General features: G+C 36.6%; 2 protein-coding genes across 4 annotated transcripts in view; one reads left to right on the top strand and one right to left on the bottom strand.

The window, feature by feature from the left end:
- Positions 1-1,247, top strand: part of ppef2b (protein phosphatase with EF-hand domain 2b) — a 32,339-nt gene extending 31,092 nt beyond the window's left edge. Inside the window, exons 18-19 of the mRNA XM_030148301.1 lie at positions 379-466; positions 819-1,247. Of these exons, the coding sequence (XP_030004161.1) occupies positions 379-466; positions 819-1,006 (276 nt within the window). The 3' untranslated portion in view covers positions 1,007-1,247. The remainder of the gene's footprint in view (positions 1-378; positions 467-818) is intronic.
- A 6,509-nt stretch (positions 1,248-7,756) lies between these two features.
- nup54 (nucleoporin 54) lies at positions 7,757-24,423 on the bottom strand. 3 transcript variants are annotated; one of them, XM_030148302.1, is made up of 15 exons: positions 24,353-24,423; positions 23,759-23,869; positions 21,700-21,783; positions 21,357-21,521; positions 20,852-20,938; positions 17,909-18,067; positions 16,353-16,579; positions 16,070-16,257; positions 13,985-14,181; positions 13,810-13,864; positions 12,862-12,955; positions 11,457-11,564; positions 11,134-11,253; positions 10,527-10,637; positions 7,757-8,163 (listed from the first exon to the last, which is right to left on the bottom strand). In XM_030148302.1, exons 1-15 carry the CDS (start codon positions 24,393-24,395, stop codon positions 8,035-8,037), a joined length of 1,878 nt encoding a protein of 625 aa, XP_030004162.1. In that variant the 5' UTR covers positions 24,396-24,423; the 3' UTR covers positions 7,757-8,034. The 3 variants fall into 3 exon arrangements, with proteins under 3 accessions (XP_030004162.1, XP_030004163.1, XP_030004164.1); XM_030148303.1 differs by having other exon boundaries at positions 21,486-21,521; XM_030148304.1 differs by lacking the exon at positions 21,357-21,521.
- Between the last annotated feature and the right edge of the window lie 1,009 nt (positions 24,424-25,432).

Raw genomic sequence — 25,432 nt, 5'->3', positions numbered from 1 at the left:
CATAACTCAAAAAGTTATGGACAGATTTGGATGAAATTTTCAGGGTTTGTTGGAAATGGGATAAGGAAGAAATGATTAAATTTTGGTGGTGATCGGGGGGGGGGGGCCCACGGGGGGGGGGGGGGGGGGGCACTGATAAGCCTTGGCGGAGGTCTGCGCTCTCCGAGTGCTTCTAGTTATGATAGTATTTTACTGGTCGGACCCACTTGAGATCATATATGACTATCTTTAGTGTAATTTTTGCATTTCACATATTCATCTTGTGGGCTGGATTGGACTTTTTGGCGGCTCAGTTTTGGCTCACATGTTTGACTCCCCTGAGTTAATCCATACAGTTTTCAGTACAGCGGATTAAATAACATGTCCTTTGTCTAACAGATTTCAGATACCAGTATCCTGGAGACTATGTACAAAAACCACTCGAACCTGGAGACAATCTTCCGAATCATTGACACAGATCATTCAGGTCAGTGAGGAGGTCCTCCTGTTGTGTCCAGTCCTTTTGTACCTTCTCATTCTGAATGTTACAACGTGTTTTAGACCTTACAGTTCTATTTTAGCACATTACACTTATTATCCAGGTTCTACACAGCAAGGTTCTAATAGTTTTGGATTTTTCATTCCAGTTTAGTTTTATTTAGTTTGGACTTTTTTTCTCTAATTCAGTTCATTTTAATTAGTTTTTAAAGCAGGTTTGATAGTTTTTATTAGTTTTAAATTACTTTCTAAATGCTTAGTTTTAGCTTAGTTGTATCTTTTATCTACAAAGTATGCATTTTTTAAATCTCTATCTGTTGGTCTTTTCTGTTTCCTTTCAGGTCTCATCTCTTTGGAGGAGTTCCGTCAGACCTGGAAACTCCTCAGCTCTCACCTTAAGATGGACATCAGTGATAAGGCCATCACAGATCTGGCCCACAGCATCGATTTCAACAAAGACGGGAGCATCGACATCAACGAGTTCATGGAGGCGTTCCGATTGGTCGACCTCTCAGCACACACAGAGTAGTACCACGAATCTGCTAAAGACAAACGTAGAAAACAGGCAGTACTGTTGACGGTAGAGCGACACATGGCCTGGCTCCGTTTACTCTGTGTACTTTTATTCACACGAATGCAAAATAGTTCTTTTCTACCTCTTAGATGTTGGGATCTTAGCAGTTTTTGTTTTTTATGTTCTGTATTTTTAAGTATTTTAAAGAATTCAGATGATCATTTATTGAACAATTAATAAAAACAAACGTAACAGAGGTGTTTTTTGTCTTTCACTGTTCACAAAAAAACTGACATACTGTGCTGAAAGTTTCATACATTTTCATTTCAAGTTTAAAGGCTGGTTTTTGTTCCTGAATGAATCTTGAAGAAGCCAGATGATTATTTATAGTTGTAAAGGTTTTGTAAGAGACATAACAAGACCATATGGTATAAAATAAAAATATATAAAACAAAAGACAAAAATGTTGTGGTAAAAAAAAATCCCAGAACAATTGTAAAAGACACAAGATAAGAATAAACAGGGTTCATACACATTTTTCAAGGTCAAATTCAAGCACTTTTAATGGTCATTTTCAATTTTTTCCAATCCAGCACCTTATCACCGGAGTAAAATACATATCTACAGAAATACATATACTCATGATTATTTATTTAACTTTTTATCACAATGATGTACATTGCATTATGCTATAAACAACTAAAATTATATTCCATTATAACAAAAAGTTTAGAAATTAAAGGAGAACACAAAGTTTTATCCAAAACATTGAAGCCACATGGTGTTCTTCGAGCACACTCACATCGAAACAAAGATTAAATAAACTAGACTTCCATACATTTCCTGAAGGAAATGTAACCCATGTGCTTGCCTCTTGCCGAATCAGTGGACTTGTGCGACGTTAAAGCAAGAAATATGTCCCATTCACTTCCTATGTGAATGTGTGTGTCAGTGTTTGTGGACTGCCGTCACCACAGACTGTCTGTAGACCTGTATTCAGATGAGAAGCCCCTCCCACAGTCTGTGTCAGTCCTGTTAAAGCAGTGTTTCAATCGGCTCCTTTAACTGAACAGTTCCGTGTGTGTGTGTGTGTGTGTGTGTGTGTGTGTGATCCCAGGTGAGCTCATTCATTTCATAGAGAATTTATGGGAAGTTTTTCAGCTTTATTATATTTCTGTGTTTTTATATTTATTCTTATTGCATTCATCATTTATTATTTAGATTTATTCATAATTGTACTGTATCTGTATTAGTGTGTTTTTTTGTGGAGCCTTAATTATGTTAATTGTCTGCAGCTGTGACACACAGACCACATGTGCCGTTACCATGACAACGAGCAGCACAGCCACTGAGGACACAGACACAAACACGCTCATCTATGACTGAAACAGCTCCCGAACAGTGGCTAACTATGGGAAAACCGTAAATGACAGGTGAAAACTAACATAATCGTGAGCAGCAGACAGACCTGGGGAACACACAGATGTGTTTTTTTTTGTCTGTACTGTGAGAAATGACGGAATTCTGTGAGTGTAAAAACAGTCATCTCAGCAGGAGCACAGCCATCCGTTCAACACTGATTTGTATTGATTTGAATAGGAGCTGAGGAGGGATATGCCCTGAAACTACTGGCTGCCATTTCACTTTAGAAAGAGCTAGGTCTTCAAACATGGGTTAATTGGAAGCCCAGGAACCATGGCTACATTTGTGGAAAAGATCATTCACCTCCTATTTATTGTCTGGCCAGGAGGGCAAGTTGTCCAGAAAATTTTCAGGTGAATTTTGGCTGCTCCTCCACTCTAGGTGATGACATCACCCACTCTAGCAGATCAGATTTTCACTAAACCCAGGGGTTTTTGAAGACTCACCTATTGAAAACCGTCAACTCCATCCCCATACCACAGACATTTTTGGAGAGATGACAAAAATGCCTGCGTTTTAAAGTTTAAATTAAGTCTGTAGGTGAAAGTATGGCGAAGCAGTAGTGGTCAGAAAACAGACAACTTTTTTGTCGCTCCCATTGAAAATGAATGGAGTTTTTTTTCGCATTTTTGTGCAAAAACCATAAGTGATATCGTTACCACGTGACCACACAGATAATCTTTGGGCCAAGCTGAGCATTTCTGCATTGACAGAATAATTTTAGCACGGATCGTTTGGGAATGGTAGCCACTTGAAAATGGCCCAATTCATTTCGGATGGAGAAATTTGACCGGTTTTTCACAATTGTAACGAAATCCGTGCATCGGAATGTCAAGCCAATAAAATAGCACAGCTTTCGAGACCAGGTTGCACATTTTTGTAATAACATGTTTGGGTCTATTTCCAACGGTCTGGGCCGCATTTTTTTTTCAAAGTTTTTGTATAAAACGTCCATCCTCCTCAGTCTGGCTCTGCTCCAGGTTTCTGCTGTTAAAGCTACTTTTTCCTTCCACTGTCACCATCACATGTGTTTGCTCCTGGAGGATTCTGTTGGGTTTCTGTAAAGTGGCTTCAGTCTGGTTTGGACCAACTCTATATATAAAGTGTCATGAGAGAACTTTTTGTGATCTGGCGCTATATAAATAAAACTTGATTGAGTGATTTGATTGGTTTTCCCCTGTAAGTCGCTTTGGAAAAAAGCGTCTGCCAAATGCAGAAACATAAAAATAATAATAACAATAATAATAATAATAAACGCGCAGAAGAACAATAGGTGGTCATACCTTTCTCCCATTGCTTTGGAATGGGGGAAAGGTGCTCGTGTCGATGCCCGAGCCCCTAATAATAAATATGATGAACAATAGTCCCCTGTGCATTGCATTGCAAGCACACGGGGAAAAAGTATCTGGAGTCCACCTGAGAACACCTGGCAATTTTCTTTTTTAACATAAAGTTTTATTTTTCTAAATGTATCACCTCTCTGTAAGTAGCTTTGGCTCGGCATGTAACCTGGTAGAGCTAATGTGAAAAACAGATAAATAAATCACATCACAGTTATAATTACAAGCACTTTCAAGCACTTAAACTAAAATTCAAGCACTTTTCAAACCTTGAAAACACATTTGTAAAAAAAAGTCTGTAAAAACATCGATTTTGTTTTAATTTACATCAAACTTGGTACATATATAGAGGTAACTGATATGCCGACATCAGCACATGCATAGACATGATGACATCAGCTGGATCGATGCCAAAAAATGATACAACATGTGAGAGGGGCGGGGCTTGTTGTGCCTGGAACTACTTGTTTGTTTGTTCACACTCTAGCAGTAAAACTCTTGGTTGAATTCATACTAAATTTGATTTATAGATTGCCAGTGACCCAGAACAGATGTGATTACAATTTGGGAAAAGTAGGTCAAAGTTCAAATGTTTTCAAATCTTCCCATTTACTTAGAATGGATGAAATATGTGTGAGGGGTGGGGCTTGTTTTGTCTGACACCACTTGTTTAAAAATATTTCATCCCTGTCGTAAATGCAAATAAGCTAAGTGTCATGTGCTTTGGTTTTTCACGCAGTGCTGTTTTGTGCTAAACGTGACCACATCATCGGTCACTGCGTCCTCGCAGGTAGAGGTGCGTTGCCGTGGTGACAGGCGTCCTCCTGTTCTGCTCAGACCCCTGGGATATGGGTGACCGTTGTGCATGAGGGGATAGAATCTGCCAGAGAGCTGCTTAATCTGATCAACTGCCAATCAGTCTTTCATCCTTGTGGGGGTTTTGAATCCAGGACATGAATCCTATCAACTCAAGCCCTACTTTGATGAGATGTTGGAAAAGGCCCATCTGAGGAGGTAAACACCGGGATCCAGACACGCCCCATATCTGTGTGGTGACAAAAGAAAGTCTACGCACCTTTGAGTCAGAAACACATAACACTGCTCTACAATATCTGCTTCACTCAATAAATGTGATCAGTCTTACATTCTTTAATAAGATGATTCAGAAAACAAATTACAAAAGTGCTGGTTAGCTCCTGTTTTCAATATATATGATGGTGTTCTTCCACATATATGTTGGTTTATGTACATTTATACAATAAATTTATAAATGTTCCACTAGATAGAACCTGTAAAGTGAATGTATTGTCATGTGCAGACACTGTTTTGAGGTAGATCTGTAGCTCTGAGACAAACATTCCTTTTGAATTAAACCCATTCTCTCATTAATTCTCAAAATTCCAAATTTTGGCCCAAGACTGTGTTTTAGAAAATACAACGAATGAGCCCTAAACCAACCGAGTGGAAGTGCTGCTGGGTCTTCTTGGTGATTATCCACAGGTGCTCTTTGGAAACTTTTGGTGTGTCTTACTATTTAGTCAAAAAAATCCACATAAGCATGCAAGATTTCAAAACATATTCCAAAGCACACTGTAGGACTTGTGCAAAAATAATATGCCTTTATTACTCCATGGAAATCTTTAAAATAAAATCTTTAAAAAATGTTAAAGATTACCATGGAGTAATAAAGGCATTTTATTTTTACACAAATCCTACAGTGTGCCTTGGAACATTTTTTGAAATCTTGCATGCTTATGTGGATTTTTTTGACTCTAAATACAACTAATGAGTACTTTTGACTTAATTTCTCTTTATTAGTGACTAAAATTTGGTAAAGTTCAACTACTTTTCTTCTGGAAGCTTTTTACTTGTAGACCAGTGTAAATATTATGGATGTGAGGGTTATGGAGGAACATCACACCACATACATGTGCAGCCACGATGATGTAAATATTTAATTTTTAATTCAAATCTTTATTTATATAAATACTAAATTTCTTATTTTTACCTTCACCGAGGAGGTTATGTTTTTGCCGGCGTTGGTTTGTCTGTCTGTCTGTGTGCAAGATAACTCAAAAAGTTATGGACAGATTTGGATGAAATTTTCAGTAAATGTTGATACTGGTACGAGGACGAAATGATTCAATTTTGGTGGTGATCGGGGGGGGGGGGGGCGGCACACAACTGGTCATGCCTTTGTGAAGGTCTGTGCTCTCTGAGTGCTTTTCTAGTTCTCTTTATATCTTTATTTTCACCCATTTATGATTTTTCTTCCTGTCCTTTTCTCTGCACTTGCTTGTTGTATTTTTGCTGCTGTTAACTGTGAAATTTCCCCACAGTGGGACAAATAAAGGCTTATCTTATGAGAAACTGATGCAGAAATAAAAATACTGAAGAATTAAGATGCATTTACAGTATGTTTAACCCACAAAGGCCAAAAAAGCCACCGATGACACAAACCATCTACTGATCTAAACTGTTTAACACCTGCTGATCCATTAATTCTATCAATACATGTCAATAATTGGTGTAAAATACAGTTCTTCATCTTTTCATTGACATCAGATATGACACATTTGGACGTTCAGAGGCTCTGTAGTTACCATGGAAACAGTCATCTTCTACAACATTGATTCACCAGTTAAACCCATGGAGTTGGATCAATGAGAGTGGATGGACACACTGGGGTTATCGCCTAAATAGTCACTTTTTCTTGAGTTTCCTCTGTTTCTAATAGAAAACCCTCAACTTTAATCTGAGTTTCTGTGAACATCTACATGATCAGTGAATTAAACAAAGAAAAATACCTGATTTTCACTGAAAAAATGTGAAATATGGAGGGTAACTTTATAATAAATGGTGATAAATCACTTTAAAAAGGTATAGTATGTAGGTATAATATAGAGAAAAATTTATTTGGAAATTGCCATGAAAGTAGAACTGGGTCTTTATGGGTTAAAAAAAAAGGAGATCCATCAAAGTAATTTTTTTTTTTTAATTTAAATGAATTTTTAATCAGATTCTAACACCATCATAAAAAGAAATACAAAAGATGTATTTACAAAGTGTTCAGGTTCACGTGTTGTTTACATGCCAGTCACAGTCATAGTCTCATAGCCTTAATCTGATTTGACATAAGGCAAGCCAGCTATTATTAGACAATATTGATCCTTTCCATTACCCACTCTATATCAGCCCAGGGAGCACAGATGAGTCTTTGTTTTTCTGATGATGCTGGTTCAGAGTGTGACAGACCTGATAAACCAAAACAGGCCCGTGATAATCAAAGAACTTCTGGAAAATTATCTTGTTTACAAATGTGTTTGTGCCTTAAGGCAGAGGTGTCAAACTCATTTTAGTTCAGTTCCACGTTCAGCCCAATATGATCTGAAGTGGGCCGGACCAGGAAAATAAGAACAGTGATAAAATGTTTACGTCTACAAGGTTTCAGTAAAAAATGTGAATAACATGAACAACCTGAAATGTCTTAAGAAAAATAAGAGGAATTTTAACAATATTATGCCTCAGTTTACAAATGTGAAATTAGAACTACAACTACAAATAAAACATTTAGTAACAGGCAGGATATTGGGAAATATATTTCAGGTTGTTCATATTTCTTCAGATTATTTACATTTTTGTGAAAAGAGTTTCGAAATGTAAATATTTTCATGTAATTTAGCTTTTTTACACTGGAAAAAAAAAGAAGAAAAATGTGGAGTTGTCATTATTTATAGGTTATTACAATAGTTTTTTTTAACTGGTCTAATGCACTTGAGATCATATTGGGCTGAATGTGGAAGCTGAACTAGAATGATTTTAACATCCTTGATTGTTAATATCTTCAGTGTAATTTTTGTATTTCACAAATTCATCCCATAGGCCAGAGTAGACCCTTTGGTGGGCTGGTTTTGGCCCACGGGCCGTATGTTTGACACCTGAGCCTTAAAGCAACAGATTACTTTGAGAAGTCCTGTTTCTGCTGAGCATAATCCAGTCCATGTTGAGTGTTGTGGGTGTCCCCTGTACCCCTGCTGGGTGTGTTTGCAGGTGTCTCTGTTGTGGGTGTCTCTGTTGTGGGTGTCCCCTGTACCCCTGCTGGGTGTGTTTGCAGGTGTCTCTGTTGTGGGTGTCCCCTGTACCCCTGCTGGGTGTGTTTGCAGGTGTCTCTGTTGTGGGTGTCTCTGTTGTGGGTGTCCCCTGTACCCCTGCTGGGTGTGTTTGCAGGTGTCTCTGTTGTGGGTGTCCCCTGTACCCCTGCTGGGTGTGTTTGCAGGTGCCTCAGCTCAGGATGCCTCCTCTCATGTGTCCACTGTCGCTCAGTCCATGCTCTATGAGTTTGATGTCTTCCAAGTCGTCTTTGATGACGCTGATTAAATGACTTAAACCTTCTTGTTGTTGTTTCAAGTGCTGAAAGTAAGAAAAGCATGTCAATCACTCACTGCTTGTATCTTTACAGAACAGTCCCTTAGACCACAACATTTCTTTTTTCTGTTTTATCTGCCTTTATGCTGCCACTTGACCAGTTCATCACTAAATAGAACTGGTCCTCAATAGGGCTGTGTATTGGCAAGAATCTGGTGATACAATACAAGTCACAATACTAGGATCATGATACCATATATCACGATATATCATGATACTGTTAAAAAGGCAATTTTTTGTTTGTTTCTTTTTTAAAATGATTATTTCCTGGAAGAATTGAATTCCATCATAAATCTGCACAAATCCTAAACACATTTGTATTCGATCCCAACAGGATCTAATGTTCTATCACCAAATGTTCCAACTGTGTTCAAACTGAAATTCTGTTTTCCAGACATTCCAGTTTCAGATCCTGTTCAAATGTTCAGATTCTATTAGTTCACAACTAACATCAGAACAGGATTTGAGTTCAATCCAAACAAAGGAACCAACATTATTGAATAAAAGAGTGTGAAATAAGAATGAATAAAATATAAACAAAAAAGAAAAACAAAAACGAACCTCCACAATATCTGCATTTGAACAAATACCTAAAAATATCGATACAGTACTTGTTAATATCGATACAGTACTGTGAAGTGAAATATTGCAATATATTGCAGAACTGATATTTTCTAACAGCCTTAGTCCTCAACTGACCTACCTGGTAAAATAAAAGTTACAGGGTGTTTGCTCTTTATCCAAATAAAAATTTCACACTTTTTCAAAACTGTTATTTTTTTCCCCCAGACCTTGACTTTTTGTACTTTTACACTTGCGTTCCTACTTTTTTGGTTGAGATTGGACCTGTTGCGTGTTGTAGAAAAGTTCACTTTACTGAGACTTACACTGTCAGGGGCAGACAGCGCGAGTATATCCGTGAAATCTCCCCAGTCCTCTGCTATATATAAATAAATAAATAAATAAATGTAAAAATCAATCCACGATAATTGTTAGACAATCGATATGAACTCAGTTTGAGCTCCATGGACCTGATAGTGTCAGAATAATGGTCAGAGAAACAATTTTTCCCACAAAACTCCACCTAGTGAATGAAAATGACACCATATGAACTGTGGATGGAAATGAAAGATCAATATGAACCAAATTTGATCTCAATTGGCCTATTATTGCTTGATTTATGTCTTTAACAAAGACTTTAACTAAATCGCCCCCATGTGGATGACTTATAATACTGATAGAGAAGCTGAAATCCATAGGTTCTTCCACTAGGGGTCCACTATGTTGGTTATCAACGGATAAGAAATCCAACTAAATCTGTCTGAGTTATCACATTCACACAAACAATATCTGGCAATGGATTCGGTTCAGGATAAAACTATTATATAAAATAAATTTATAAATGAATGAATGCATAATTATAATTATATGCAAGTTAAACTTCCTCCCACTCGCTTTCAAATATATGAATCTGTTTAATTTCTAAGGACTACAGTAGGATTACTTTGTTTTGTTGCATATTTGAAATAAACTGAAACTAACTAAGGCTACGTTCAGACTGCAGGCAAATGTGGCCCAAACCTGATTTTTTTTGTCCATATGTGACCTGTATCTGATCTGTTAAAGACAGTTTGAACAGCACAAATCGATTTGTTTTTTTTTTGTTTTTTTTTAAAATCTGACCCAGGTCACTTTCATATGTGGTCCTAAATCCGAAATGTATCTGATATTTTCCAATGTGACTTCAGTCTGAACGGCCAGGTCACCTTTATCCGACCTTTACATCATTGAAATGCGACAAACATCACAATTCTGTGTCCCAGGAGTGTCACTTCTGTAAACACAGTGCGTGTCTGCGTTGCCACGTATTACGTCAGGACCTCTTTTGTGCATGTGGGTCACTTCAGGACCGCTTTATTGCATGTGGGTCACTTCAGGACCTCTTTAGTGCATGTGGGTCACTTCAGGACCGCTTTAGTCCATGTGGGTAACTTGAGGGTCACATTCAGTTCATACTCAAAACTGATAAAGGTCATATTTAATGTGGAACATGAACGAGCACAAAAAAAAAAAAAAAAAAAAAAAATCAGATTTCACCAGAAGTTCAAATTGTGCTTTAAGACCTGCTGTCTGAACGTAGCCTAACATGCTTTCCTCATGTATTTCTGATCTTATAAGATTATGTGCCTTTGAACATTCTCTAAAATTTAACTATGAGAGAAACTTTTTTTCATACTTTATTAAGACTTTCACATAAAGAAAATAAAAACTATAATATCTGAGGTGTTGGACTGAGATGTAAGTATAAGGAAGAGAAATAAAACTCATTTAATAGTGCATTCTCTCACTTGTTTGATTTCTCTGAGAAGGTCTGCGTCCACGTTGTAGCGCTCTTCAGATCTCACCGCTCCAAAGTGGTTTTGCATCCGGATTTGGGACATTAATTCATTTAACCGGCCCTGGTGGATAAGATAAGACACTGTGAAATATCCAACAAGACGAGAAACCAGCACTTTAATAAAACAGACAGGCTAGAACACAAAAGATACTGATACCAATGAGACTAATTAATTTAATATCACTGGATGAGATTCATGCAGCATTTACAGCCCCAATGAAAACTATAACTACAGCCAACATTTAAAAAGAAACTTAATCTGCATTACAGATGCACTTTAACCTCCTAGGATCCACTGTCCACATTTGTGGACAAGAGTTTAGCAACTTTATACAAAAAAAAAAAAAAAAAGAAAAAAAGAAAAAACTGTCCACCACAAAGGACATTCCATAAAAATGTTCAAAACTGCATCTGAAAAAACTGTTGTATCATGATGTTTCCAATATAGGCACTTATTTAATAAAAAACAAAAAAGCTGGTACATTGCTGACATTTCCTGGGTCTCAGGAGGTTAAGGCTGATAATCATGCTTGGCTGCAGCACAGACATGCACTCACCTTGAACTGGGTGGGGGCATTGAGTTCAGACTGAATGGTGTCCAGTTGCACTCGGAGGTGCTCCTCATCCACCTGAATGGCATAACCACTTTTTCTCTGGATCTCCTGCTTGATCAAAACCTTCCAGGAAAACATGAATACATTTAAAAATAAATAAAAAAGTGGTGGTGAAATGATGAAGTAGGGAAAGACACAGACAGCGCCAAGTTATCCTTCCAAATGTTTCAAGCGTACACATAGTGCTCATGACATTTCACTGTTCGTGGAAGAAGAGAACATCCAAAATCTGACTTGACACTTGGAAGAAACGGTTTGGCATCTACCTGGAGAACTCTATGAGACAGATCCATTAGTTTCCTCTTGTACTGAGCGATCTTCGCCACCGTCGTCGCCTGGTTCTTCTGTAGTTCACTGATGTCGTTGGAGATAATCTGCGAATTCATACGTGTGGAAATAAACAGAAACATGAGGAAAGGAATCTTCACTCCATTATGTTATTAGTAATTTAGTTCTTTTACCAATGCTTATTATTACTATTATCTATTATTATTATTATTATTATTATTATTATTATTATATCATCATGACTACTATTACTGTCATCCCTTTATTGTAACTTTTATCCTGTGATTATTAAACTATACATATATGTAAACACACACACACACACACACATACATGATATACATACATACATATACACAACATAATTAGCTAATTATTATTACTTTATCATTACCACCTTGCTACTTGTGCTTTATAATGTGCAATTACCTGTTTATTTTTTCAATAATGTTTTTTTTTTTAATAGTTATTGTTTTGCTATTTTCTTTCTTTTTTGGGGGTGGTGGTGGTTGTTTTTTGTTTATGTTTATTTATTTATTTATTTAAGAGTTTATTAATATCTGGTAGGATAAGTTGTAAATGGGTATTATCATATTACTGTGTAAAGGAAAAAGGTTGTTGGTGTTACTATTATATTCATACAAAATAATAATTGCCATATAGTGATCATAAGCAATAGAAATTGGAGGTAGGAGTATAGGAGTATTTTTACTTCTTCCTACTCCTTTTCGAGCATGTATAATTTCATTTCATTTGTTTTATTGATATTATTATAATTATTTACTATAACTATTATTATTTATTTATTCATTTTGTTGTTTGTTTGCTTATCAATCATTTCTGTACCAGTACTTATATTTTGTGGGTTGATTTTTGTTTTGATTTCACTGTTGACATGTTCAAACTAAAGATTTCATTCATTCATTCATTCATTCATTGTGGTATTTCTTGTGTGTATATCCAGTGTTGTGCTGCTACTGGAACCTCAATTTCCTGAGGGCTCTGCCCAAAGGATCAATAAATTTCTATCTAATCTAATCTAATCTAACCACAGTGAACTTCACTTGATGACCATCAAAAACACAATGACCCATAAAACTGCTGTCAATAGGGAGAGGACTTTGTTTTATTTATATTCTAAGACAGATAAAAATGCAATTTATTTTTAAAAGTCTATCTATAAACATTCCCTACTGCCTTCAGCTGAATTTAGAAAAGCCTTTCAGCTAATAACAACCTGTTGGCAAAGGGCATAAATTGAACACCTGTGTACTCCGTCCTTGACACGGCATAATCTGTTTCAGAATTCTTGGGATGATATGAAGGTGCTCTGCCCATTCCCCTGTGAGGGTTTTTCAAACAGCCGACAGCGATCATACTTACGTCCACTCTGGTCTGGTGCTGTTTGGTCATCTGCTCTTGGATCTGCAGTCTACGAAGCAGCTCTTTGAAACCCACCATGGGGACTGGTATTAATCTGAAGAAAAAATATGATGAACTGTCACAACATCAGGAATTCACTGAAAAGCTGAGCTGCACTTTTTGTTAGGATGAACAAATGGTAAAGGAACTGTCAGGGGCTGGAAGACATGAGTGAAGGTTGAAGAAACCAGAGGGTTTATTTGAGCTTTTTAACTATTCTTTATGATCCAAACATGAAACACAACCTGAGCAGCAGGAGATGCAACACTAAAAAGAATAAATGTTTGGTCAACATCAAAATATATTGAACCCACAAATGATTGCCTTAAAGTGTTTAAGTTGACAATATAAACCAAATAAAGCTAAAAGACAAAAAGGCTTATTTCCATATTGAACTAGCATGATATAAAATACCCATAGTCCTTTGTCACAGCAATCATTATGCATTTACTGCAATAAATGCATAATACAAAATAAATTTTTAATTTTGTTGTACATATGTATAATGGCAATAAAGGCATTCTATTCTATCTGTTCTATTCTAAATGTTTTGTGTGAGGCTTCAAGGCTGGTTCTGAAACAGAGACGTAATAAACTTAAATTTAATCTTAATCCTTTTGGCTTTGGGTCAGTATCTTTGTTCAGTTAAAGTGGAGCAAAGGAGAACCAACTCTCTCCAAGCAAACATATAGCACGTAGCATGGACATCTATACTAAACAAGGCAAATAATTTCCTGATATATCTCATTATCTTATTTTACATTTGCATTGCTGTTCTTTTGTGGAAACATATGCCTCCTAAAGATTCCCCTTGTTCTAACAGTATTGATAAATGACTGGATGTGGCCATGTCTTGAGTCTAATGTAACTAAACTGTTCTCCAACAGTGATGTTTTCTGACCAACTTACTTCTCTGGGTCAGGGTTGTCCACTTTTGCCTGTTCCCATATAATAGGGTCCACACCTGGTGAAGGAAAAAAAAACATCACTCACATCTGGAGACACGTTATTTTTTTTTACAGCAATGGATTTATAGAGTGGCAGACATAAACAGATGGACAAACAAATTCCAGCACATTTGTACCTGCAGGTGCATTCTGCAGCAGCTGTTTGAGCTGGGCTGGAGAGAGCTCTGTGCGCGTGATGGACATGGCCACACCCAGCTGTGTGAGCTGGACCTTAATGTTGGCCTGCTCCAGGTAACCGAACAGTGTGGTGGCAGGGATCCGCTTGGACGTGCCATTAGGAGAACGCTCCACCACATAAACGATCACCTCTGTCCTGAAACGAGGCAAACGTTATGAAGACCACTCCTCATCATTGATCATTACAGCAGTGGTTCTCAACCTTTTTTAGCTCATGACCCCATTTTAACATCACAAATTTCTGGCGACCCCAGAATTTTTTTTTTTGTTTTTTTTTTGTTTTTGCTAAAATGAATTTGTTTTGATTATGCAATAGTTTGCTATACTATGTTGCAAATAAACTTTAATGTTAGAGGACATTTAGTCTATATAATGTATATTATTGTGGACAGAGGCAGTAAATCCAGGTATAGATTACTGCACAAAGAGAGAATGTGATTTTCCTTGGTCAGGATATGTACAGTCAGTCCAGCTAGGATTTACAAGGAGGACAATTAATACTGAACAAACAAGAACTTAAACTATGAATTATGAAAGAGCTGCAGCATCTGAAACTGTCCACAATGAACATTGGAAAGACGCACAGTCACATGATCAGGTCAATCAAGATATGCCCTCTCAGATATTATCCCTTGCATTTTATTTGAACTTGATTTTTATTACACAAAGTGTGTGGTGTTTTAATCATTATGAAATATATATTGAATCAGTAAAAAAAATATTTATGGTAATTCATTTTTTTTTTTATCAATTAATAGAAATTTCAGGTGACCCCATGTGGGGTCACGACCCCAAGGTTGAAAAACACTGCATTACAGCAGCAGTTTCGAACATGTAACTTCGTTTTAAGATACATCCAGGGTGTTTGCTCTTCATCCAGCTAAATATGCCAGACTTTTTCAAAACAGCTATTTTTTTTCCCCCAAAACCTTGACTTTATGTACTTTTATACTTGTGTGCCTACTTTTTTGGTTGAGATTGTACCTATTGTGTATAGTAGAAAAGTAAAAAGGTTACGCCTGGTCTGTACTTTTGAGTATATTTACATTTAAGTATTGAGTTAATTAATAAAATAAAATTAATGACACTGGTCATTCACTGTTGTCTAAATAATGCCAAAGGTAGTGATCTAGGTCTCCAAATGAACTCTATCTCTCCTGCTGGTGTCTTTGCAGAATGATTAAGAACCAAGGAATTAACTGATGGTAACAACTGAAACAGAAATTCTTGCTCAATGTGACACACTAACTGCAGCCACGCTAGATCTATAGTACAGTAACACATTTAACCAATCCATAATAATATTACCATATACAGGTCTGTGTAAACTGCTGTAATTACACATCACCGTCATGGGCGGGCAGGCATGGCCGTTGCATTTTGCATCGACGTAGCCTAACATGCTTTCCTCATGTATTTCTTATATTATTAGATTATGTGCCTTTGAACATACTCTAAAATTCAACTATGAGAGAAACTATTTTCCATACTTTATCAAGACTTTCACATAAAATTCCAGACTTTTCAAGGTCTGGAAAACAGTGTTTCAAAATTCTACACTTTTTAAGACTTTCAAGACCTGCGCAAGCACTCTGTACATCAAAACAAACTATGTGTGCATGAGGTCGGGCTGGGTGACCTGCCTAAAAGATCACACACTGATCTTCAACTCACATCATAACTGAACAGTAACTCTGAATTTAACATTCAGAATTTTTTTTTTACTGACAACAGCAGAGAGAGACTGCTTAGAAAAGTGGACTCAGTCTGCTGGTAAGTGTTTAATTATTGCCCATGGCTCAACTGTTAGCCACATTTATAAATAATAGTAGTATACATCCTTTACTTAAATATAAATAAATCTGGGGCACAAATGTTAGAAATGATGGATCTGATTTCATCCAACTGTATCAGATGTGCAGTTGGAACATCTGCATCTTGAACTGTTCTGCTCATGGACTAATATGACAGTGATTCTTCCAAAGCCTGATGAAGCAGCCACAGTGTGATGCCTTAAAACTTACTGATCATTAGGCAGGGCTTTCACACCCTCCACATTGACAGTGAGCGTCTGGTTGCTTCCCAGGACCTTATGGATGGACTCCACAAGCTGCTGCTGCTGGGTTCGCACGTCGGCTTCCTTTTTATTGAGAACCAACGCTACTAATCCATCCTCATCTTTACTAACTGGGATGCAGCTGTAGCCAACGGCCTAGAAAATACAAAACACAGAGGGCTGACATTTGAAGATCTATTGAAAAAAACAACAACAACAAATACTTTAAATGACCTTATGTCAGAGTTTACCTTGAACCTGCAGAAGGGGTTCTCCAGTGTGAAGTCAACAGGAGGGTTGTTGTTGCCATAGTAGCCCTTCCCTGTGCCCCAGTAAGCCTGCAGCTGATTCCATTTGGCTAAGATGGAGTCACGTTCATCTCCTAACAGGGTGGGGGCTGACAGAGCAGTGACCTGCTGGTAAAGCTGGGTGGGCTGAGTCTGACCCGGCTGCTGCGTCTGCTGGCCGAACAAACCTCCTGAAACATGAGACAGTAAAGTTAAGTGACAGGTCATACAGTGTTTCAGGACTAAAACTAATTAACTAAATGAGCTGATGCTATGCTATACAAAAGTATGATGATTATTTGTAACCTTTCCAGCAATTAGCATCCTGGAAGTGCTTCAGCCTTATTAGTGCTGTCAAAAATGAAAATGTGAATCCTCTTGGTTGTTGTCGCCCTCTACAGTTGTGAAAGTTGTAGCACAATTGATGCTGTCACTATGAGAGGGCATGTACACTGTGGGAATTGGACTAAAAGTGCACAATCTCTAATGCAGTGTTTTTCAGCCTTGGGGTCGGGACCCCATATGGGGTCACCTGAAATTTATAGTAATTGATAAAAAAACCCAAAACAAAACAAAACAACAAAAAAAAAACGTACCAATAAAAATATCTATGGTGAGTTGACAGAGACAATCCCAATCCATAGCAGACAAACTGTGGTTGTGAAACTGCAGCACTGTGGTTCTGTTTGTGTCACATGTTCACTGTGGTCAGTTTCAGATACCGCAGCTCTTTCATAATTCATAGTTTCAGTTCTTGTTTGTTCAGTATTAATTGTCCTCCTTGTAAATCACAGCTGGACTGACTGTACAGATCCGGACCCTTTGTGCAGTAATCTACACCTGGATATACTGCCTCTGTTCACAATAATAGACATTATATAGACTAAATGTCCTATAAAATTAATGTTTATTTGTAACATAGTATAGTAAACTATAACATGATCAAAAACAAAAATAATTTTAGCAAAAAAAAAAAAAAAAAAAGAAATTCTCCATTATGAAAGTCTGGGGTCGCCAGAAATTTGTGATGTTAAAGGTGCGTGACACTTTCGTGACCAATTTTTCATCAAATCTGTCAAACTTCAGTCATATCCTCAGTATCACGAATCTGTAAGTCTTTCTGTGATTACTCACCCGAATCTCTTGAAAATCATCATAAATGAAAACTTGGTGACAAAAAGAAAAGCGACGTCAGTTATCTGGAATTATTTCAGCTACAATAAGGATGAAATTTAAACATGTGTTCGATAGTGCCTTGCACCTGTTGCCACAACAAGCGGTAACACAAATAATTAGTTTGACCATTTACGTCGGCACCACACAACTATTATATTCTCCTGAGTATTTTTTCATATTGCAATATGTATACATAGAATCGCAGAATTTTAAAAAAATCACAATGTTAGTTTTTTACAATATTTTGCAGCCCTAATGCAGAGTATACTGAATATATTTGATCTCTGACAGATGATTTCCAAAAACATTGTAGACCTGTGTTATTTGGACATATGGGCTCTTACCTTGTTGTTGCTGAGTTTGTGGGACATTAAAGCCTCCAAACCCACCGAGACCGGTTGTTCCTAATCCAGTCCCAAATCCTGATGCCCCTGCAGCAGTCCCTGTGCCAAGCCCAGAGGAAAACCCAAAGCCTTTGTTTTGTGTGTTACCAAACAGGCTGCCTGAAAGACAATACCAACAAAGAAAAAGAAACCATGAACAAAGTAACTACATTAATGCTACTAAAGAAAATTCAAGACTACAGTACACGTGAAGTATGTTTTCTTTCATTTACAAAAATATTAATTTGTGATAATGAATCAATCACATCTTTTAAAAGACTCAAACAGTCTAAAACAATTACAACTTATAAAAAGATGTACAAAAGAACTATTATTCAAAAATATAGAGCTCAGGAGTGACTAAAGAAAATACTTGTAGAAAAGACTAGGATCAATATTTGTAGTTGAGATAAGGACACGATTTACCTGAATTAAATTAAATATATATTCTCTTCTGTTGTATATTTAGCAATGATTGTATTGAAAATTTTTATTGTTTGTTTGTTTTCTTGCAGAAACATTATGTTAACTGTAAATAGGGTTAGACAAGATAAGCCTGAACTTCAGCCTAAACCCTTTCGATCCCATTGTATATGGAACAATGGTGTTTTTGTTTGGGGTTTAAAGTAATTAACAACCGAATAAACTACTACTACTACTGTGTTGTACTTAATGGGGTCACCTGCATCTCCTCACTTGTCTCTTCTTTTTAATTACATGAACATTAGTGAACCTCAGTTTGCTACATATCAGTTGAGAAAACTTATCAGCAATCCTTGTCATTCTCTAAATGTCAATTATTTTCATATTAACCAATAAAGACCCAGTGCTATTTTTGTGGCAGTTCCCAAATGATTTTTTTCTCCTCAATTTTTAACCTTTATTAAGTAATTTATCACCATTTACTCTAATATTATGCTCAGTATTTTGCATTCTTAAGTGAAAATCTGGTATTTTCCTATATTTAATTCACTGATCATGTAGATGTTCATAAAAGCGCAAATTAAAGTTAAGGTTTATTCTATCAAAGACAGAGAAAAGAGAAGAAAAAGTGACTTTTTCTCAGTCAAATCTATCATTAACTGAAGATAAAACCCAGTGTGTCCATCCACTGGCATTGATCCAACTCCGTGGGTTTTACTGGTGAATCAATGTTGGAGAAGATGACGGTGTTTCCACGGCAACTACGGAGCCTCTGAACGTCCAGATGGGTCATATCTGATGACCATGAAAAGATGAAGAACTTATTTTACACCAATTATTGACATGTATTGACAGGATTGGTGGATCAACGGATATTTAACTTCTTATATCAGTAAATGATTTTGGTTGCCAGTGGATGTTTGAGTCTGTATGGGTTAATTTTAAATACTCAAAAAGAAAAATGTAACTAATAATTTGAAGAACTGTAACAACACAGACCCAACACTGTGCAAAAATGCTGTTTTATTAGACAAACAGCATCATAAAGACAGAAATGCACATAAACCTCCACAAATCTAAATAAACCCTGAGGTCTGCTCCATTTTTTTTCTTTTTCTTCTGTGTCCTTGACTAAAACCTTTCAAGATAACGCTCTCTTGTTTCCTGAATATCGTAATAGGTAGAACACATAGCAGTAGAGGTCAAAATGGCGACAAAGATGGAAACCCTCTAGGGACGCCTGGGTACAAAACCTTTTAAAACATTATCTTAAAATATGAATTTGCAGTTGAAGGAACAGACTGTGACCTTTGCTTTGCTGCTTCAAATGTAATGCATTTTAATTCACTTAAACATTTTACTATGAAATCCACATTTCTAACATTTCATTTTCCTGATTTTTACAATGTTTTAAAGACATTCTGTGGCATAATCTGAGTAGCCACACTTATTTAAAATCTTAAATTTTTTTTTAAAGTCTTCCCCCTTCTTATTAAATATATTTTGCTAAACATACCTTAGAACAAAAAGACGTCACATTTTTCCATTATTTTCATTATTCTTATTCCAAAATCCATACAAGTTCCAGGTCCAGTATATTCAACCAGTTCAATTATAACTTGTCATTTCCAGTTAAATTAAATCGGGCCTCAATGGGTTGATATAGTATATAGTCCATTTGACCGCATTTCCATAAATTTATCCTGCTTTACTTTAATGAAAAGGACAGTTTCTCCATTACATATAGGGCTGTAAGAAAATATCGGTTCTGCAATATATCGCAATATTTCATTTCACAATACTGTATCGATATTGAAAAGTACTGTATCAATATTTTTAGGTATTTATTCAAATGTAGATTTTGTGGAGGTTCATTTTAGTTTTTTTGTTTTTATTTCATTTATTCTCATTTCACACTCTTTTATTCAATAATGTTGGTTCCTTTGTTGGGATTGAACTCAAATCCTGTTCTGATGTTAGTTGTGAACTAATAGAATCTGAACATTTGAACAGGATCTGAAACTGGAATGTCTGTAAAACAGAATTTCAGTTTGAACACAGGAACATTTTGGGATATAGCATTAGATCCTGTTGGGATCAAATAAAAATATGTTTAGTATTTGGGCAGATTTCTGCTGTAATTCAATTCTTCAAGGATATAATCAATTAAAAAACAAACAAAACCAATAAAAAATTGCCTTTTTAACAATATCATGATATATTGCATCATGATCCTAGTATTGTGATTTGTATCGTATCGCCAGATTCTTGCCAGTACACAGCCCTAATTACATAGATTGTTTTAATCTTAAATTTAATATTTGTATTTGTAGTTCATCATATTTGATTATTTTGTTGACAGACTTGCACTGAGAACCTTTAAAAATATCTGTGAATATGGCTCCAGATTCTTGGATCATAGACTTTATAAGGACCTGCAAAAATCCCCTTAAGCATTACACTTCTACAAAAACCACTGACCTGTGGTGTTAGAAGGAGTAGCGAAACTAAATGTGGACCCAGGTGCAACAGCAGATGTTGTAGTTGTCCCAAAGCCACCAAAAGTGCCTGAGAAACACATCATGCCATAATACTTGAAATACTTGTAACACAAACCATATTAGATGCATAAAAATGAATGGAAAAAGAGGAGGGGAATGAATTTGTGGTCAGAATGTAACTCAGGAAAATGAAAGAGACATAATTGACAGAGCCATTGACAAATAGGAATATTTATGGATTTACATTAAACATCTGTCTCACAAAGAAATGGAAACATATAGGCCTGCTGCGGGCATAAATCAAACAGGTGCATTACTTTACATTTTGTCTCCTCATGCAAATGGAAACAGCAAGGCAAGAACTGTGAGGCTAATCGACATGTGAAATGAGAAAGCACCGCACCACACAGATGTGAAAATGAAAGAAAATGTGTTTGTAGACACAGACTAGACTTATTAATCAATCAATCACGAAGGTCATCTACCTGTGCTAGCCAGGCTATTACCAAAATTGAAAACAGTGCCAGTGGTGGTTGCTGTACCAAAGCACCCCACATTAAAGCTGACTGCTGCTGGGTTGGCATTTAAACCAAACCCCCCAAAACTAAACCCACCAGCCGTGGTGTTTCCAGCTCCCAGCCCCCCAAATCCTACAGCCAGCGGAGGCAGGCAGCAAGAAAGAGAAAATAACATTGTAGGGTTAAATGAAACAAAGTTGGGTCTGGTAGGGGATCATAAACTGCAAAAACAGACTTTTAGTGGAATACCAGAAAAAACAATAATACAATCTAAAGACGCATGTTTGCCAAGATAATGTGTGTTTCTTACCAGTGTTGGTGGAGCCAAAACTAAATCCTGTGGCTGGTGCAGCAGCAGTGGTGGTGGCTGCTCCAAAACCAGGCGCTGTAAGAGCTACAAGACAATAAGAACAGAAAAACGAACTGGTCATCGGTATCTGCTCGTCGACTCAGTCGTTGGTATATTTTATTTTATAAAGCTATTTGAGGAGACTTCCTTCTTATTTATGTTCACTGTTAACTTGGAATCGTGGCAGTTACAATATCTGCTCAATGAACACTTTGAAACAGTTTGTTCCAAAGATAAAGACTGAATTAGGAAAAAAAATCTTTTAGGTTTTCATCTCCTGACACCTGGAACAAGCTTCAGTCTGAGCTCGAATCTACAAACAGATTCCTTTGACTGATTTTAAAGAGAGTTAAAACTCCAGAATCAAGACTGTTGGTCTGTAAATGTTATAACTGATTGTATTAGAGCTGCAACCGATTAATCGACTCAAAGAGATAAAAAAAAAAATCATTCAACCACAATTCTCCTAAATCTTCAGTTTTGTTTCCTTCATTTCTCTGCTGTTAAACATTGGTTCCACTGTTGTGTTTCACACGGGCGCTTATTGTGACACACAAAGAAGCTTCAGTTCAGGAAAACTACAATGGAATATTTCCCTTCAATCAATTGGAGTTGATTAATCGAATCAGAAAATTTTGCATTCACTTCAAGCACCTAATCAATTAATTGGTTGCAGCTCTACATTGTCTATGTTTTTTCTATGTTTACAAATGCTTTCAGTATTATAAAACTGTAATGATGTGACTGTATCACTGCTGTCTTAGCGAAGTCTCCCTTGAAATAGAGATCCCCCATCTCACTGGGAAAAACCTGGTTAAATAAATAAAATAAAGAATACACTTCAGAGAATCCTTTTGGCAATTATAATTCACAATAGATCAACTGTAATCAACAATTCCAAGCCATGTTTTCCAGATCAAATGCACTGACACCTAGGTAGCTTTTCTGGTCCCAGTTTTGGTCCTATTTTTGGCCCCAATATTTTACTATAAATTCATTAATTATGGGATGGCTCAGAGCAAGAGTATATATTTTTTTGCATTTATCTAGGGTCATCATTAGGTCCATCCTGGGGGGAAATATGTCTACATTTACCTTTAATTATTGGGTCTAAAAAGCTGGAAAAGTCCCAGGTGTGTCGAATTCTGCTCCCTGCCGAAAACTGTATCCCCATCATGTTGTTTTTGGCAGTATCTGTTAAATTTATATTTTGTGTGTTATGTATCTAAGATTTGACTTTTGAAAGTTTTATATACCTTACAGTTTGCACATTCTTTAATGTTAAACAGATTAAAATAAACGTAACTTCAATATCTTACAATATTATTCATTACTTGCTACACGGCTATGATAACGTTAAGAGGTTGAATAGTTCACAATTAATTTTGTACCCTACAGTCAGAAAGGAGGAAAAATAATGAGCCAGGGTGAGCAGGGAGCATTTCTCAGCATATTGTAACAGGGTGAATTTGGTGCACATTGCCCTCTTTATGGCCGACTTAAGATGGGGGAGCAGTTTTCGGCAGGGAGTAGAATTCGGCACAACACCAGGTACCAAAAGGAACCCAGTTTCATAGATGCACCCGTATAAAATAGGTTTCATGATGTCTGGTTGTTGTTGGTTCCCAGTTTTCCGTCTCATCCTGCTGATCCATAGGCGTCTCCTTGAGTTTTCTTCAGGAAAACGGTGACCGCTTTCCCTTCATGTTGTAGTTTGTGCCGCCAAATGGTGCACAACGTTTGGGCGTTCAGTGCAAATGTGCTCAAAGTGAGGTCTTCCTGCTGATTTACAACAGGACCACGTGGGTTTGTTTTTACCGGCCGAACCGAAAACATCCAGTCTAACCCAGAGCAGAAGCAGTTTTTCCCATTACCTTATGCAAACCAGACGAAATCACCAGATCCCACACAAACGCTGATGCATATCTTTTAACCCTGGGCTGTGGGTTGTACAGCATATGCAGGAGTAGTTGACACAATGATTATATATTCTCTTCTATTGTGTCTATGACAGACTTACTGCTGAATCCGGAGGAGGCGGTGGTGGTGGTGGCGGCTGGAGCACCGAAGCCAAAGGCTGTGGATGCCGTGGTTTTGGCACCAAACGAACCAAATGGAAACCCAGAGGTGCCTTCACAGAAACAAAATCAGTTTTGCCTGTAAGTATTGGGTGTCATGACAGCGGACAGGGTGAACACACATATCATATTTAGCCATGAAAAGTTCACTTACATTTAAAGGAGACTGTGAACGTTACACATTAGCTATAGGGGCTAGCTAAGAAGATACAGCAGAACTTTACTCAGAAAAGACACCGACTGAGTCAGCAAGTTTTATTATTATGGTGAAGCCTAATGTGGACGTGAACTGTGTCACTATGTTTCACTAAAACATAATATTCGTCTCTGGTATAAAGCTGTGTAGCATTTCTCGTAGATACCGCTAAATGTTAGCCGTGATGCCTTCACCGCCTGACAGTGCGTTTGTACAATTTAACAGCCGACCATGTTTCTCTCTAATGTACACGCATCGCGGTGACGTTCTTCTGGTCTACATGTTCATGGCATGTTTATTGGATTATAAAAATATTCCCGTAGTGATAATAAATACTTACTTGCCGCTGTATTACTCGTGGCGCCGCCAAAACTAAACGCCATGTTGACTGTCTGTTCCCGGAAGTGCTTCTTCTTCGGTTTCTATGTGACAGTTCATAACGAGGCGTTGGCGCCACCTGACGTCAGCAGCGGAGACTGCATCACGTTCAACTGGAGTGGTTTTCAGACTGGAAAACACTGGGATCCTGGCAGAGACATTTAGTATTCCTAAGGTAAGGGAAGTTACTGTTAAACTGATCCATAGATGTATCTGGTAAAATATAAAAAAATACTGATTGTTTCTTCTGCAAAAAGAACAAAGACAATCTGTCATTTATTTTGGGATTGCACCTACACACATATATTTTGGATTGATTTAAATAATTTTATAAACACAAAAATGGACTCTTCATGTAAATTGAACTTTCAACACATTTTATTTGGCCTATCACAAATTGATAAAATAACTCCAGAAAAAAATTGTATCCGACCTTTTGATTATTTTTGCCAAATTTCACATTCATTGCTCCAAATTTGCACATCAACGTCCAAACATGACTGTTTTCAAAGCCCTTTTTTCCAATTATGTCGACAATTTGAGGAACAGCATGAATTCTAAAGCAAATAAAACAAAAAATATGTCAAGTGTATAATCTTATTTAATTTGTATAATTTCTATTTATACCTCAAGCAATTTTTGTTTTTATTATGTATTATTTATTTATTCCTAATGTTTTTACTTACATGTATTTCTATATATTTGTAATGTAAAATATTCTGTGAATTACGAAACTTTCTACCCTTGTTTGGTGTATACTATTCTGTATATATACTGTTCAATGTTCATTGTTCAAAAATAAATAAATAAATAAAATAAAATAAAAACTAGAGTGTTTTTTTCCCTGAAAGATGTCATTATGAAAATAATAAGTGTTTGCTTTAGTTTTGTTTTTTTCCATTTTATTGGGAAAATATTTCATTCATAAGCAAAACATTTCAGCCTCCAAACCAACCTTTCCTAATTTTTTAATTGAATTTAACTCATTTTATATATCATTAGCCCTTGTTAATAATAAAAAGAATAAAACATTTTTTGATAG

Source organism: Sphaeramia orbicularis, chromosome 12, assembly GCF_902148855.1.
Source record: "Sphaeramia orbicularis chromosome 12, fSphaOr1.1, whole genome shotgun sequence".
In the NCBI taxonomy this organism is placed as follows: domain Eukaryota; kingdom Metazoa; phylum Chordata; class Actinopteri; order Kurtiformes; family Apogonidae; genus Sphaeramia; species Sphaeramia orbicularis.
This window is presented reverse-complemented; position numbering and strand designations above follow the sequence as displayed.